This window comes from Ctenocephalides felis, unplaced genomic scaffold, assembly GCF_003426905.1.
Source record: "Ctenocephalides felis isolate EL2017-DRISC unplaced genomic scaffold, ASM342690v1 CF-g0.4_SCAFFOLD_03573, whole genome shotgun sequence".
NCBI lineage: Eukaryota > Metazoa > Arthropoda > Insecta > Siphonaptera > Pulicidae > Ctenocephalides > Ctenocephalides felis.
Window position 1 is genome coordinate 9,238,100 of NW_020539727.1, and position 17,766 is coordinate 9,255,865.

The following is a 17,766-nucleotide window of genomic DNA, read 5'->3' on the forward strand; positions in this document are numbered from 1 at the left end:
TCTCTTTAAATAAAACAAAATAAAATATAAAAACAGAAAAAAAATTTAAAGGAAAAATTCAGAAAAAAATATTAAAATGTAAGTGTACCAAAATATTTTGACTTACTGTAAAAAAAAGTTCATTAATTTTAGTATAAGGATACCTGTATGTATTTTAATTTTTCACTATTATTCTATATACCAATTTTGAAAATTTTAAATTCATAGTTTAACAAATTTAATCAAATCTAGAAAACTTGGGGCAATTGTGATATTATTTTTGACTATTTTTGACTGTGGTCTTAGAAATGTTATTTAAGGTCACTGATCAAAAATTTAAGTCCTCAAAATTAACCACAATAACCAAGCATTTAACACTTTATTTGATTATAATGAATGTCTATCCAGGTATCCCGTAAAATCTAAAGAAGTGTATAAATAAATTATTATCTTTCAAATTGAGATAATTTAAAAGCCAAAAAATATGAAAAAATCCTTCAAAATTTTCTAAAGATATATTAAAATAAATTAAAAATTAAACCAAACTTTCAATTTAAAAATTGATTCGAAAGTAGTAAAATCTTCTTATCAGCAAAAGCTTTTCTTTCTACTACTTTACACAAAATTTAATAATTTTTATACTAAGTATTAAGTAAAAATATACCTAAATTTAATCGGTGTTTTTTGTTTAATTTTTATCATTATAATATCGTTATAAAACTAAACTAATTGTAAAAGAATATATTATTCTTGATATTTAAAATTTGGTAAAATAATATAAAAATTATAAACGAATTTTAAGTCCTCATTCGAGCTTCATTATTTAATTTATATAAGAAATTTATTTCGAGATAATTTTCAAGTTAAATATTACAAAATCGGTGTAAGTACTCGTATTACATCAAACAATATATATAATATATATATATATATATATATTAATATATATATATATACATTTGAAATTTGCAATAAAATGTTCTAGCCAATATATTATTCGTCTCAGTCTGATCTTTTTCATAAGAATTTCATAAATTTTGACCCTAACTTGCAATTTTTAATGAAAAATTGTGCGAGAGTGTTCTTGTGAAAATAACATTTACTTTTAATATTTTTAAAATATGTGTATGATATACTGCTATATAAAATCACCATTTTGGACACTTAAAATGTTATTAGATATAAAAAACATTTATACTACCAGGAACAAAAATGGATTTTTAAACAGAAATCCATCCAAGATAAAAGAAAGAAAATGATTTTTTTTTTACAAAAATAATTTTAATAGACTTCCACACGTTTCGGGTGCCAATTTGACCCTTCTCAAGTGCATAAAATTTACACATTTAATTAATGAAATAGTTTGAAAGAAATCGTATTAATGAACTTGAATAAAAACATATTTAATTTGATAAAATTAATTTAAATTTAATACATAATGAAAAAACAAATACGTCGAATCGAATTGACGTTATTTATATATTATAATGTTTTTTCTTTATAAATTAATTTCAATTTTTTCTTCTCAAATTAGATGCTTTCAGTTGTTTTTTACTATCAAGATTTATTTTAAAGTATTCTTTTTAAAGTATTTGGTTTTTGAGTTTTTCCAGAAGAATTTATTTTTAACCTCTGAAGAAGAGTCAAATTAAGATTCGAAACGTATGGAAGTTTAATCGAATTTTTCTGTTGATCTTAAAGTATATAAAGCGACGAGTATTAAAAGTATAGTATAAAACAAATACCAAATTTAAATATTTACAAATTAACATTAATACAATATTTTCAATATATTTAAAATATATATAATTGAAAGATTTAATTTCTATGCAAATCTATATATGCAGTTAATTTTTTGCAACAAAAATTAGTTTAGATTTTTTGTATGTTATAAAATAAATACAATTTAATCTACGATTTGTAATAAACGAGTTAAAGCACAAATTATCAGTATTCTAAAATTTTGTTTCGAAAGAAATTTCTTTTAAAAAATAAGAAATAAAAATGTACCAAAATTAAATTATGATTATTATATGAAAGTAAAAACTTATTATCCCAAAACTTATTATATATTTTGTTAATAGTGTCCAAAATTATTTATTTCCAAATGGTGTCCGAAATTATTTATTTATATAGCAGTTTTGCATTTACAATGAATTAGATGATTTTTAGAGTGAAGAAATGATTTTAAAAATATTTTTTTTAAGTTATACTATAAACCTAAAAAGTACAGATAAATAAGTATTTAAGATGCGAATCTTGATATAAGTACATAAAAATTTACTTGTAAAAAGTTCAAAATTACAAATGTACTTGTAATAAGAACAATTAAATATTTAAGATAATCACCAATAAAATATAAGTTATGATATGTATGAATTTAAAAAAAAAATATGTAAGTACTAATATTAGAAATTAGTATTTACACGAAAAATCTAGAATTAAGAATAAAATTTAAATATGTCGAAAATAATATGAATAAAATATGAATAATTTTTAAATATAAATATTTAGATTACATCAAACCTATTTTTGGAAAAAACAATTTGGTTTACGTCTTTTTTTATAAAATTAAACTAACTAATATCATATAAATAAAATACCTACTAACAGAATTTAAACTTAAAATATCGAAACTAACAAACTAAATTTTGTTTCTTGTGACAATGTTATGAGTCCAAAATATTTTGGTTGAATGATTTTTTTCCAAAAATTTGCGTATTACCTAAAGTGGTCTTTTGACCACTAAATGTAGGTGTCACTTAATTTTTTTGGCAAATGTTAATGTGATGGTTCCACTTTACTCTGTAACATTTGCTTGAAGATACTTCCTTCTTGGTTGGCAAGATCTTTAGGAGATCCCCATTCCATCAATTTGCCTGCGTCCAAAACTAAAATACGATCTGGAATAAAAAAAGAGTTAAATTATTTAGTTATTTAATACTATATGTTGATTTTTACACAAAAGAAAAATTCTCGCCTAAATTATGTTAACTAAAATAAATTTATATTTTATTTTTTAGACCAGTCATTTAAGCTTAAAGGTAAGAATCTCGGAATTCGATATACCCAGCTGTAAGTCTGTAAATACTTGTATATTGTCACCTAAAAGTTGTCTAAAAGGTGTACACAAACATATGTAGGTTTTGAGACAACTTTTAGGGTGCAAAATACAAGTATTTACAGACTTATAGCTGGGTATCTCGAATTCCGAGGTGAACTTACTATAATGACTGGACTATTATTTACACAAACTTCTCGAATGTGAGGTCTGCTGTTTTGGCTAGAAAATCCGATTTTTTTAATTTCATACTAATTTCAAATTTCAAGTCATTCTAGAAACTAAAGTTGTAGAAAATTATAAATATGACAGCCAAAAGTTGACTTTTGGTAAAACGACTGCAACTTTATCAAAAATATAGAAATCATTTACTTGGATGCGTCCGACAGTATTTGAAAATTAAAATCTTTAATTTGTTAGAATAATATGTTTAATAAGTATAATCCAAATTAATTCAATTGTTTTGTGAATAAATAAATGCCGGTTTTTTATACCTACATTAATATAATTCAAACAATTTAGCTTTATCAAAACGAATTAGTTTTTGTATTTAAGTGGAGGTAAATCTTCTTTTAAGGCAAAATTTTGTTTCTTTATTACTTCAAAAATTGTTCGAAAGATATCAGTAAGGAAGTATAGCATACTTATTAATTCTGGTAAAAAATAATTAGCACGATTTCCAAAAGCAAACATCCTCTTATAAAGAAATGGCTTGTCCGATCTCTGTCGAAAAATAATAAGCACGATTTCCTAAAGATAACCTTCGAATTGTTCACATTTTTGGCTAAACGTGGTAGTCATTTTACACTTTTCTACCAATTCTAAAGAAATGGCTAAGCCGATCGTATTAAAGAAGTAACCAACACGAGTGCTTAAATGTGCAAAAATCGGCTTTCACACACACAAACACACATACACATACACATATTATTTTACAAATTTAGTCACATTCGATTCAGAATGGCTTGAAACGTCTAAAAAACATAAAATTAGCAAATTGGATTTTTTTATGAAAACAAGTTTATTATTTGGGAGGTTACAAATTGTTTCAAGCCTAAATTTCAATTACACATTTTTTTTAATTAAACTTTTATTTTTATAATATAAATAATATCTCATTGTGGTCTCATTCGATTCAGTATGACTTGAAATGTCGAGAAAACATAAAATTAGCAAATCGGATTTGTTAATCAAAATATAAAGTCATCGGAAAGTTAAAAATTGTTTCAAGCTTAAATTTTACAACCACGTATATTTTATAGAATTTTTTGTTTAAATCCACTTTTATTCTTCTAATAAAATAATATTTTATTATAAAGTTTAATAATATATGCTATATACATATAACATTCCTTAATTTAAAATTAGGGGTCAATTCTACCGTAACAGAGCTCATAAAATAGCGTTGTCATGCCAACGCTCGTTTATGCTTGTTCTTGGTATTGGAATTTTGAATTTGGAGTTTTTAATAATATTCTAATATATTTTAAAAATAACATTATACATGCATATAACAGTTTCTAATTGCTGAACAATTTATGAACCGATTTTGTCGCATAACTGACAAATGTTATGGCAAGGCCATGTTACAAAGAACTTTCCATACTAAATATTGACAAAAGCCATGTGGTTGCTGCGCAGTCAGGCTATTGTCAGATACAAAACCTTTCCTAGAAACCGCACAAATGTCAACAAAACGATGTTAGATAACAGGGTGTTTCTGACCCAGCTTCATAACATACGAGTGACGTTGCAGTTTATGTGTAAAACGCCTGAATGCACAGCAAATACATGACATTTTGACAGTATTCAGTATGATTCAGTAGCGTAATGTATCGGAGTTGAAGCGTAACATGGCCTTGCCATAACATTGGTCAAAAATTGTCCTAATTTGTGCATAGACTAGTAGACACTTTGTAGTTATTAACTTATTCCAGTGATTGATTTTTCTGGTAAAGGTTCTAATAAAGAATTGCTTAATTATGTTTTTATTGATGACTAATAAAACACTAAAATAATTAACTATAACAATATTTTTTAATCCTCACCCGAATCCATGACCGTATTCAGACGATGGGCGATGGTGATGACCGTGCAGTGGGCGAACTTTCTTCTGATCGTGCTCTGTATCAGAGAATCAGTCCTGCGGAAAATAAAATTAACGATGTTAATTTTTATTATTATTCAATTTCCTTTCACGATTCACGCAACAATAACTACATCTTTCGAAATTCATACGAATACAACCAACAGTGGTAAAGGTAAAATCTTGGACACCAATTTTAATGGTCACCAAATGATGGAAAAATAGTAAGGCAAAAAATCTTCATCCCAACCAATTTTGTAACATTATTGACAATACAAGAATAAAGGGTTATAATTTTATACAATCTCCCAATCAATTTTATACAAGGCAAATTCCTGGAACTTCCCGTACGTTTTTTTAAGATTACCATTCTTGAAAAAAATTTACTTTGAAAAAATTAGATTTTTGAGAAACTATAAATTTTTATTTTGAAATATTTTGGGAATTCTGAACTTTTTTTCAAAGCAATCGTACTGCTTTAACTACATAGACACGAAATATTGAAGCGCTTAAGCGCTGCGTCGTCGTCTAAAGGATAAGCATTGGTACGGAACCCATAGGAATGTAAATAAAATTTTTACTTATTGTTAAAATCTCTATAAAATATCTTATAATTTGATGTGCATATGTCCAATGATCATTTTTAACCGCCGAATGACATTTTTTTTTTTACTTTTTTTATTAGATCTCCGAAACTGCTAGACCTGCCTTCATGAAAATTTGATCAGTTCTTTATCTTGTTAATACAAGTAAATCGTTTTTTGAATTATTTAAATCAGCCGATTTGTTCTCTCAGAACCTGTCATTTTTGGCACTTTTTGCCCCGTATCTTCGGAACTGCTTGACCTGCCTTCGCCAAAAACTTATCAGCCCGTCTCCTTATCAATACGAATCGAATGTTTTTCGAATTATTCAAATCGGTTAATCCGTGTTCCCGAAATCGCCGTCGAAAATTTGTATCCGCACACACACAAATACATACACGTACACGCACACATACATCCAATTTTCTAGAAAAATGTTCAGATTTTTTTAAATTCTGGTCAAAAATAAATAAATAAATTCATATCTAATATCAATTCATATTTAATACATATTGCTACTCGTAAAAAGAGTGGTTGACCATTGGGTTGCCCTCTCGAAAATTATACTAGGTTAATATTTAATATTTTATTAATTTCCCGTAGGGTAGTTATAGTAATGGGCCGAAAATCGAAAATATTCTTTTTTGCATATCTTTACGTTTCAGAGGTTTCTGAACATTTTGGCATACCTTACGAAAGATGTGTGTGCATGTGTGTATGGATACAATTTTTCGTCCACATTTTCGGGCGCAAGGATCAACCGATTTCAATGGTTCAAAAAACATTCGATTTCTATTGATAGGGAGATGTGCTGATTAGTTTTAGGCAAAGGCAGGTCCAGCCGTTACGGAGATACGGAGCAAAGAGTGCAGAAAATAGAAATCGAGTTTTTGCGAGAACGGAGCATCCGATTTGAATGATGTGAAAAACGTTCAATTTGTGATGATTGGGAGAAGTTTGTCTTTAGTTTTTGGTAAAGGCACGTCGAGCCGTTTTGGAGATATCGAGCTAAATGTGCAAAAAACGGCAGTTTTTGAGAGAACTAAGCATCTGATTTGAATGAATCAAAAAACTTTCTGCTTGTTTTGACAAAATAATTGCTTTTGGAAAAAAAATTGTCTCAATTTTTTTCCAGTTTTTTTTGTATATCGAAAATAATTCAGATTTTAATTTTAATTATATGATAATTTATTTGAAAACATTTAATATTACTCGAACATTTCCTTACTGTACGGGAAGTTCCAGCAATTTGCCTTAAGTAACATAATGCAAGATAGATCAGTGGATCCTATCTTATTTTAACACTCACATAGTTCGCAGTTTAGCTTATAGAAAAATTGTAATTTTGTGATTGTTAAATAAATCTATTACAAAAAAAATTGCCTTAAGGCACGAAGCCATACACCCCTAGTTTTATTTTTGACTACCTTTTTATTAAAAACTATTAACTAGTAGAAAACATTTTTCTCTTGAAAACTAAATACTAGATCGACAAGTGTTAAATATAATTTTTGTATGGGACGGAACATTAAATGTTTAAAAATTTTGAAGTTCAAAATAAAATTTCAGAAGAAAAGTAATAGTAAAAGTACATAGCATAAACCAGCATTGATTATCCCAAATTTATACTTTCATATTTTTAAAAAATAATGTTAATTTACTAATATACTTACTTTGTATCTACATTAGCTGTGGCTTCATCTAAAACTAAAACTTGATTATTCCTTAAAATAGCCCTTGCAAGACAAATCAGTTGTCTTTGCCCTGAACTTAAATTTCCTCCTGATTCGGAAACTGCCTGATCTAAGGCGTGGACCTTTTCTTTTAATTCCACCTGAAAAAAAAAGTTATACTCGTATAACAACGATATTTTTGATCAAACAAGTCTTTGGAAAAAAACCTATTCTTATTCTATCGAGAATTTTATTATGTTTCTAAGAATTTTCTCTTGAAAATTTGTACTTAATTATACGATTGGAAAGGTTTGTGAAATAACCAATATACATTTATTACAAAAAAGTTCATAGTTTTGATATATTTGGTGCAGTTTTAGAACTATTAAGAGAAAAATGCAGCATTTTTGTAATATTGTACTATAATAAATTAAAAATCTGTCTTAAAATATGAGATAATTGAGTTTCTTACATCTTCCAATGATCTCCAAATCTGCTCGTCCGTGTAGATATTAAAAGGATCCAAATTATATCGGATTGTATCACAGAATAATACAGGATCTTGTGGAATGATCGATATTCTAGATCTCAAAGATTTTAAGGACACTTCATTCGTGTCTAAACCGTCCAGGATAACTGATCCTTCGTTGTAGGCTAATCTGAATAAGGCTGCGATTATTGACGATTTACCTGCACCTGTACGACCTACTATGCCAACCTGAAAAGGAATAAAAGATTGATTAAAAAATTGAATTGATAAATGAAAATAAGATTTGTACTAGATGACCCGACAGACGTTGTCCTGTACCCACGTCTATAATTCCAAAAGTTCCAAATTTTTTAATATACTATCCTATATTTTTTAATATCCTATTTGATATCCTGCCTTTGTGATTTATTTATGGTCTTAGCATTAGTAGTGTAAGAAATTCAGAAAAAAATAATATAGATTCTGTGATAAAACACTTGATTTTACCACACAACAAAAATGCTTCAATAATTTAGTCTATAGTTTTCATAATCTCGTACCGTGCATTAGTTGCTTTTTGGCAATTATAATTTCTAAAGTACATTTTTCTTACTAATAATTTAATAAACATTAATGTTTATGTTCAAATCTTAGGTGAATTAATTTGTAAAATCTAGTTCATATATGCAGTCTAATATCAACTAGCTAAATATTCCATATCCAATGCCAAACAAATGAATTTTTGACGAAACAAAATTCTAGAAAACCATTTTTTTGATAAGTAAAAATATTTTTTTGCATTGCTAAATATATTAGTAAAGTAAACCAAAATGCGACATGCATAGGTTTAAAAAAATAATGTACATGCAATTTTGGACTTGTTGCGTTATTTCTTAAACTGAATTATATAATTTCATCTGCCAAATATTTACTATTGACTGTATCTTATATTATTTTAATTTCTGGCACATATCAGCTGCTTTTTGGCAATAATAATGTAGCTATTTTTATTGTATATTATATTCTAATATTATCTAGGCTCATAATTTTAGCTAAATTCAATTTTCAAGTGAATTGACATTTCTAGCAGATGACAGTTTAAATGTTCTCAATGTCAAACAATGATAAGTGTTTTTTGTAATTTTTGCCATTTATTTCTACAATGTTGCTATAGTTTTATCGTTCATTAAATCTTAAAAATTTCCTTTGACAATCTCTAAAAAGAATTATCAAAATTGGAATAACCGTTTAGAAGTACCAAATCATACACCTGTACAGAATATATATATTGTGACGATAATCATAATTATCGTCGTATTGATAATTATTGTCGCCTGATGGTCGTCAACCCCAGGGTACACCCCTACCACTACCCCTAAATATCTATTGGTTCTTGGGGTCCATCAGAGAGACGCTCCGGAGATTCTGGCAATTAAGAAGTTAGAGCCAACGAAGACGTATCCCATAGGCGAACGCCTTGGGATACGTTAGTGTTAGTTGTGTGTGTGTTGTGCAACAAGGCAGGTCCAGCTTAAAGGTCAGATAATGTAAATTATAAGCTGTAGCTATTCTCCCCTCATATATCCATATAAGCACATATACCACGATATACGAATAAGTGGTATTAGTTAGGGAACATGACCGTATGCAAGTACGGTCATGTTCCACAAATACATGCGGAAATGTATTATTAATTATTTAAATAGATTTAGTTATGAAAGTAATCTTGGTTTCATTCGTATAGTAGCTACTAACCCCCACAGGTAATTACAGGTACTTTAGCAGGCGATTGGAGTGTTGAAGTAACCTCTTCGTAATGCGGTTGCAAGGCTAGAATATAATATTTGGCAGCCATTGCATACCCCAAGAAGGGGGCTTCAACCCCCCTCGTCACAATATATATATATATATATATATATATTGAATATTGATTTTCAGCCAATCGTCGAAATAAAATAAAACAAATTAATAAAAATATTTATTTATAATATACGTTTCAACACGGATTGTGTGCCATCATTCAGCAAATTTTGTTAATCACTATATAAAAAAATATTTAGAGATATTAAAAAAAATTAATTCATATTTGAAATAATTAAAGAATTAAATATATACATACCACACCAGGAAAAAACTATTTTTTTGATAATTACATTATTATTACATTACATTATTACACGAAATTTCAGTTCAAATTTTTTTTTGGTAATAGATTTATTTAGCAATCAGAAAATTACAATTTAGTTCAAAATTAAAAACAAAACATGTTCACTTAATATGTTATTTTCTATATTTATTTTATGTATTGTATGTTTGGTTTGTTTTCTTATGTATTATTATTATTAATTATCAAAGAAAAAATGTTATTTTCCTGGTGTGGTATATATATCTTTTATTCTTTAATTATTTTACATATAAATTAATTTTTTTTTAATTTCTGTAAATATTCTTTTAGATACTGATTAATAAAATTTGCTAAATTATGACACACAATCCGTAATAAATATTTTTAGTTATTTGTTTTCTTTTATTTTGACGATTGGCTGAAAATCAATATCCAAGATATGCCTGTACGTCGAATAAAAAAATCTAATTATATATATATATATATATATATATATATATATATATATATATATGATATTATTAGAGTTACATAATTTTACCTTCCATCCTGGTTCAATAGTAAGATTGAGCTTCTTCAAAACTGGCGAACCTAATGGATCATATTTCAAAGATATGTCTTTGAATTCTAATTTGCCATACTTGGGCCAGTCTTTTTCTGGTTCCTTATCTGAAATTAAAAAAATAATAAATCTTGATGCAAAATATGTTAAGTATTTAAAGATCTCAACACTGGTCAATTTTAGTTTTTGCCAAAAAATCCGATTTACTAGTTTTATATGGTAGATACCTTACTATCTTTTATTTTGTACTCTTTTTTACATAAATTTATGCTATTGTTCATTATTGTTACTAGATGTTAAATTATTTAGCAGTTGTAACAAATATTGTAAATGAAAAAAAAATATCGTAAATACCAATATTGGTAATTGTGTCTGTGTGTATGTGAGCCAAAATTTGAACTTTCTTTAACATTTTCTTAGAAATGGTTGCAAAAAGATTTAGAAGTCATTTCTAAGGCAACTTCCAAAATGAAAATTCGTCAGTTATCCGCCACAAACGGCAGAGTCATTCCTCAACTTTTATCAATATTTGTGCAAAATTTTTGGTCTAACTTTTCTCTAACCTGTAGTGACTTCTTGCTCTAGTTTCGTGTAATCCATAACTCTCTCCACACATGTCATCTGATTGACGACTTCGGCAGTTTGACGAACTCCGAATTGCAACATTCCAGTTAAAATCAAAGCTTGGGAAATTGCTAGACCGACACTGCCACTGAATGTATTCTCTGAGAAAGATAAAAAAAAGTTCCAGTGATTTATGCTAAGTAATGATGGATGTTTCATAACCTGGCATAGTGCAGTAGCAAGGTCCGTTTAAAAATTGAAAATATATAGATCAAAAACATGTTTCCAATTGAAAATAACTCATTTCATGTACTCCGGTATGAAATGGCTATGGGAAATGTCTCACACTATTTTTTCTCTAAATCGAGTTACAGTTTAACTCAGATCACTGGACCTGCCCTAGGCAGTAGTACCCATAATTACTATAACTATAGCTATAATAGACGTATCAAAATTCCAAAGCTTTTTTACCACAATTGTAAAAATGCTAAATTGTATTCTAATTGATTGATTCGATTATTTACACATGCCTTGAAATTTGTGCAAATTATCCTAATGCAACATGCCACTTACACCTAATTAACATGTATTAATCGAGTAGGAATGTAGATCCACAGTCTCATCCGAAAATTAGATCTAATAGAAAATATTATTTGCAAAGTTCAAAATTTCTTCCAATAATTTTGGTAAAAATTCAAACGACTTCAAAAATTCTGGTAATCTGATGTATGTGATGTAGATTTAGTTTTTCTTTTAAATTTTAGTCGTTCAGTTTTAATTTTATTTATATAATTTAATAATGAAGTGCTATCAATTATACGTTATTTCAGTATTAGAAATATATAGTTACTTATACATTATTATTCTTTTTCAGGATGACAAAACGTGTCCGAGCCTTCTAGTTGAACCAGCTGATAAGTATATCAGGTATGAACGCATGTTGCAATACATATTTTCAAAAATCTTCACAAACAAGATAAATGACTCTTTTCATATTCATATGTAAATTAAATGAGTATATTGATATAAATGTTATTTAAAAAATTAATATGACTCGACACTTCGATGGTTGAATATTGCTCCTTACTGAGCGCAACCAATGTGACCATGGTGTATTTTACCAAGTTTTATTCAGTTATTCACTTACATATACATAGATGATTATTTTAAACTTTTGAAAAATTATGGAAATTCAAACATAATTTTAGAAAAAAAAAAAATTAATTTAAAACTATATTTTTAACGGATAAATTTAAATTTATTACAAGAACGTTGTCATATGAACTTCAGCTCTTGCAAAATAAATAAAAAATATAAGTTATTTTATAATTTTATGCAAATTATTATATGTATATATATATATATATATATATGTATATATATGTATATATATAAGTATATATATATATATATGTATATATATATAAGTATATATATATATATATGTATATATATATATGTATATATATATATATGTATATATATATATATATATATATATATATATATATATATATATATATGTATATTATGTACACATATAAGTATATATAAATCTATTAATTCTATAATTATGTACTAAAATCATCAATGCACAGATACATATGGTAGAATTTTATTAGTTTTCTAATCACGTATTCAAATTTTTGGAATGTTTTACTCAACGACTACTTGTATAGAATATTTATCAATTATAATTTTGGGTCGTTGACTGTTATATAAAATATTTATATACCAATATCTGGCTGTTTGGGAAGTTCTTGAAATAAAAAGAATATCCATTTTAGTTCCAAAAAAAAAGAATATAGAAAAATCCAAATTTAAACCAAACTTGAATCAACATTTTAATAGTCAATATGGTTTTCAATATTATTACAAACCTGTCTTTTCTATAAAATATTTAATTAATTATCTTTAACTTAATAAGTCTACAATTGGATAAGTTTAAATTTCCATCTTACTGCTTACCTAATTTAAGATTGTAAAAACAATAAAAGTGCGCTGTTATGGAAATGTTTCGGGCAGATTTTTATTTCTTAAGATAGAATTGGAGAAATATTATTGTCGATATAATATCATTGAAAATATTACTAAAAACGCCTAAGTTTGCACAAATTAACTTAGTCCGTTTTCATGATTTGCCTATAGGCGGTCATTTTGTAATTGGCCTGAACTAATGTTTTAATATAAATAAATCAAAAGCGTAATTTGGAGCTATGTTTGCCTACGTAATATATTTCAAACGGCAATTTGCTTTGAAAAAATAATTGTAACAGATTTTTGGGAGTCTATCAGGAGCTAACGCGATCAAGTTAAGAGATGTGGGTGTGTAATTATTATTACTTATGTAAAAACAGTAATTTCTCTGTAGTATCACTTATATCAATTTTACTTACCGTTTTCCAAGATAAGAAAACTAAATGTGACGCAGGCCACAAATATGACGCAAATTGCGTCCAGCCACAGGCCGAAGGCATTTGTGGCTGCTATACTCAGGTACCAGGCTGAAGTGTGTCCATCCTAGGAAAAAGAAAATAATTTAAAATAAAAATAATATTCTTCTATTCTAATAACATTTATCTATAAAACACACGTATATAGCATTTTATATATGCAATATATATTTTTTTATCATTATTTTTTATTCATGATGACCATAAGATCTACAAAACTGATCAGTGTCATACAATATGCACGGAGCAAAAGAGCAAAAAAATTAAATCACGCTATAATAAATAGCACTAAAGCAATTATAATTGTATATATTTTATACAAGTATATATATATATATATATATATATAATTTATTCTATTAAAATAATGTATTAAAAATTACTTATTCTTACCTGAAGTTGATCGAATTGGCGCATCAATCTAGTTTGAGCTTTAGCTGCTCTTATTGTGGGCAACCCCGAAAAAGTTGAAGCAACGTGTCCAAATACTGGACTACGAGCTAAAATATTATAAAACAATAATATTAAAATCTGCATTAGATGCAAAAAATCATAAAATTTTTATATTTTCTTGTTTTGCATATAAATAATGGAAATCAAGGTTTACATCGGCATTGGACACGAAACATACTTGATGGTATGTAATAATGTAATCAAGCATTTCGTGATATTAGTCCACAAATTACTTGCAAAAGGAATAATTTGACACATTTTTGCAAAATTATATTTAAATGCATATATGTATTTATACAGAATTCTATACTCCTTGCAAAATATCTAATTTCTTATATCATTTTCTAAAGTCACTGACAACTTCACAAGGAGTATTTTTATAATAATACAATATTGATTTGCAAAACGGACAGGAATACAATATTGTAAAAACTTTTAGAATTTAATCTATTTACTATCATTTTTATGTATTTTTGTATTTATTGAAGCAATTTTGAGTATTTTATACTTCTACTTACTGATTCCTTCCAATCTTTTGATATTTTGTGCGGTTCTTAAATACAAAGTTCTCAACCTGAAGAACATTACTCCAATTGGGAAAATTAACAACATGATCCATGGATTCACCAAACCGATCATTACGAAAATACCAATGGTCACCAGAAATATCTATCAGAGAAAAGATAAACATAAAAAAGTAATATTAAACTTTCTATTTAAAAAAATCTACAGAATTTGCAACATAGATTCTAAATTTAGTAATAAATTGCAGTATAATATTCAGAAGTAAGATCTAGAAAACAAATAGCTTCGTGGTTTAATTTTTATGGATGTACCTTTTGTAAATATTTATTTAAATTAATTCTATGAATTATTTAATTATATAAGTTAATTATATTAATTACCTGAAGTGCTTCTAACATATTCCTTGGCAATAACTCATCAACTGCTCCCATGTCTTTAGAAAATCTGTTCAGGATCCTTCCTAAAATCAAAATTGCATATTTTAGCAAGGAGCTATTTATTAACTTACCGTAGGGTAGTTATAGTAATGGGCCGAAAATCGAAATTGAAAATTTTTGCTTATCTTTATGTTTCCGAGGTTTCTGAACATTTTGGCATACCTCAGAAAAAATGGATGTGTGCGTGTATGTGTTTTGTATGTCCGCATTTTTTTGTCCACAGATATAATAAGATAGCAAAAATAATGAAAGTTGAAAATTTGAAACCGTTTAAAATTTCTTGAATATTTCATTATGGAACGGGAAGTTCCTGCAATTTGCCTTAAGGCACGATGCCATACACCACTAGTTAAAATATTTGAGAACATAAGTATATTAATGGTGCAATTTTGCCGTAACAGAGCTCATAAAATAGTGTTGTCATGACAACGCTCTCTTATGCTTCTTCTTGGTATTGAAAATTATGAAAATGTCTATTTGTTTATATGTGAAATACGCCTGATCGCACGGCAAATAGATAGACATGTTCATAAATTTCAATACCAAAAACAAGCATAAGAAAGCGTTGCCATGACAACGCTATTTTTCGACCTCTGTTACGCCAGGATTGCTCCATTAATGCATTCCGATTTATTTTAATTTTTTTTTGACAAAATATGTGATTATTATCTTACCGGCGTTGTTCAAATGGAAGAACCTCATAGGAGTCCCCAAAACTCTTGAAAACATGGTATCATGCATAACTTTCGATGCACTCATGCAAACTCTGAAGAACAAAATTGATCTAGCAATCATAAAAGCGATACATCCCAAAATCAGAGTGGCATAGACATAAATCGCAACTCTTTTGGTCAACATGCCACCATTTGTTGCTTCAATATAATCTATGAGATCTGTGTCATCCAGGAAAGTTAGGTTGAATCCTGATTCCTCTAACAAAGATGGAGGAAGAGTGATATTTTGAGTTGTATCCAAAGATTTGTTGTCGACAGAAAAATCCAGGTTGTCGAAGAGGTTGCCAAATGAGAATGGAAGACTGGAGTTGTCGGATGTTGATGAATTTCGACGAAGGGCGCGTTGGATTTCTTCCTGGTTAGTCCTGAAATACAGAAAATTGAATTTTTTAGCAATGCTATAAAATAGGAATTTGCAAGAAATTAGAATCTTACCAGAACGTGAGCCAGTAATCGCTGGCTGATGTAACAACCTGGCTCATTATCAACAAAGTTGCAAGGAAGACCAGAGTGCATACACCACTTCCTGATCGAAAGTAATTCCAGTACAACATCCAACTTATAGATCCTTGTGCCATTTGTTCCTGGTTTTTCTTTACGTCACCATTTCCTATTGAGATGGACTGAGGTTCTTCGTCTTCATCTATATTTTCCTTATCCTAAAAGGTAATAGATACAGAAAATTGTTGAAACCCTTAGCGATTGTCAACAAAACAAATAAAAGTTGAAGAACTGGTGATCAACTTAGATCAAAGGTTCAAATACTTAGGACATACAATTATAACTAGAATGGACTATCTTTATAACAATCATTGATGGCAAACTTCTTTTATTGGTCAATAGCTTTTCACCGAATTTTTTAAACACATCTCACCATACAATAAATCAATTCTTAGTATCATTTTTTTCCAAATACTGATAATTTGTTAAAGAGTTTCCTATAGATATTTAGTTTTACCTCATTGTCCTGGCTTTCAGAATTTTTCCTCTGTGCACTATCGTCAGCAGTATGAGTGTGAAGATTTAAAAGTTCTTGGAATGCTGGTGTTTTAGATAATTCCTCATATGTACCAGTTTGTGCAACACTTCCCTAAAAGGAGATCACAATTATCAAAGTGCTATAATTAAAACATCAAGAATTGACTATCTTACATTGTCCAATCTCAAAATAACATCAGCTTCCTTCAACAAATGAACTTGGTGCGTGCAAATGATCCTAGTAAACCCTTCCAAAACTGCAGTTTCTTTATTGTCACCACCTGAACCTGGTGACATCCTTAAACAATTATTGATGATGTGTTTTCCTACATTGTTGTCCACTGCACTTAAGGGATCATCCAGGAGGTAAATGTCAGCTGATCGAAATAAGGCCCTGGGGTAAAAGATGGATGAAAATAATAATTTAAAATAAATTTTTAATAATTATAATTTTTTAAATTATAATTATTCAAGATAAGAAGAGATTTGAAGTTTTTTAATTTGATTTATTGGTTTGAAAACTTTATTAATATATTTGTACTGCTCCTTATAGACTCCAAGAGCAACTAGCAATAGTATTACTTCAACAAATTTTATAAAACAAGTACCTATTTTTAATAAATTTTTGTCATCCTTATAATGGTGTTTATTGATTGATTGATGAAATAAATTACCAGATGGAATCAAGAAGAGATTTGAAGTTTTTTTTTAATTTGATTTATTGGTTTGAAAACTTTATTAATATATTTGTACTGCTCCCTATAGACTCCAAGAGCAACTAGCAATAGTATTACTTCAACAAATTTTATAATACAAGTACCTATTTTTAATAAATTTTTGTCATCCTTATAATGGTGTTTATTGATTGATTGATGAAATAAATTACCAGATGGAATCAAGAAGAGATTTGTAGTTTTTTTTTAATTTGATTTATTGGTTTGAAAACTTTATTAATATATTTGTACTGTCTTCTTATAGACTCCAAGAGCAACTAGCAATAGTATTACTTCAACAAATTTTATAATACAAGTACCTATTTTTAATAATTTTTTCTCATCCTTATGATGGCATATATCAATTGAT

The 17,766-nt window shown here is 27.7% G+C and overlaps 1 protein-coding gene across 1 annotated transcript in view; it reads right to left on the minus strand.

Moving 5' to 3' along the window:
• Positions 1-2,760: 2,760 nt before the first annotated feature.
• Positions 2,761-17,766, minus strand: part of LOC113389480 (multidrug resistance-associated protein 4-like) — a 35,745-nt gene continuing 20,739 nt past the window's right edge. Inside the window, exons 11-24 of the mRNA XM_026626508.1 lie at positions 16,858-17,077; positions 16,664-16,795; positions 16,141-16,364; positions 15,646-16,070; positions 14,915-14,994; positions 14,528-14,678; positions 13,950-14,056; positions 13,500-13,623; positions 11,103-11,264; positions 10,519-10,646; positions 7,856-8,101; positions 7,384-7,544; positions 5,089-5,183; positions 2,761-2,882 (exon numbers count right to left, since the gene is read on the minus strand). Of these exons, the coding sequence (XP_026482293.1) occupies positions 2,761-2,882; positions 5,089-5,183; positions 7,384-7,544; positions 7,856-8,101; positions 10,519-10,646; positions 11,103-11,264; positions 13,500-13,623; positions 13,950-14,056; positions 14,528-14,678; positions 14,915-14,994; positions 15,646-16,070; positions 16,141-16,364; positions 16,664-16,795; positions 16,858-17,077 (2,377 nt within the window). The remainder of the gene's footprint in view (positions 2,883-5,088; positions 5,184-7,383; positions 7,545-7,855; positions 8,102-10,518; positions 10,647-11,102; positions 11,265-13,499; positions 13,624-13,949; positions 14,057-14,527; positions 14,679-14,914; positions 14,995-15,645; positions 16,071-16,140; positions 16,365-16,663; positions 16,796-16,857; positions 17,078-17,766) is intronic.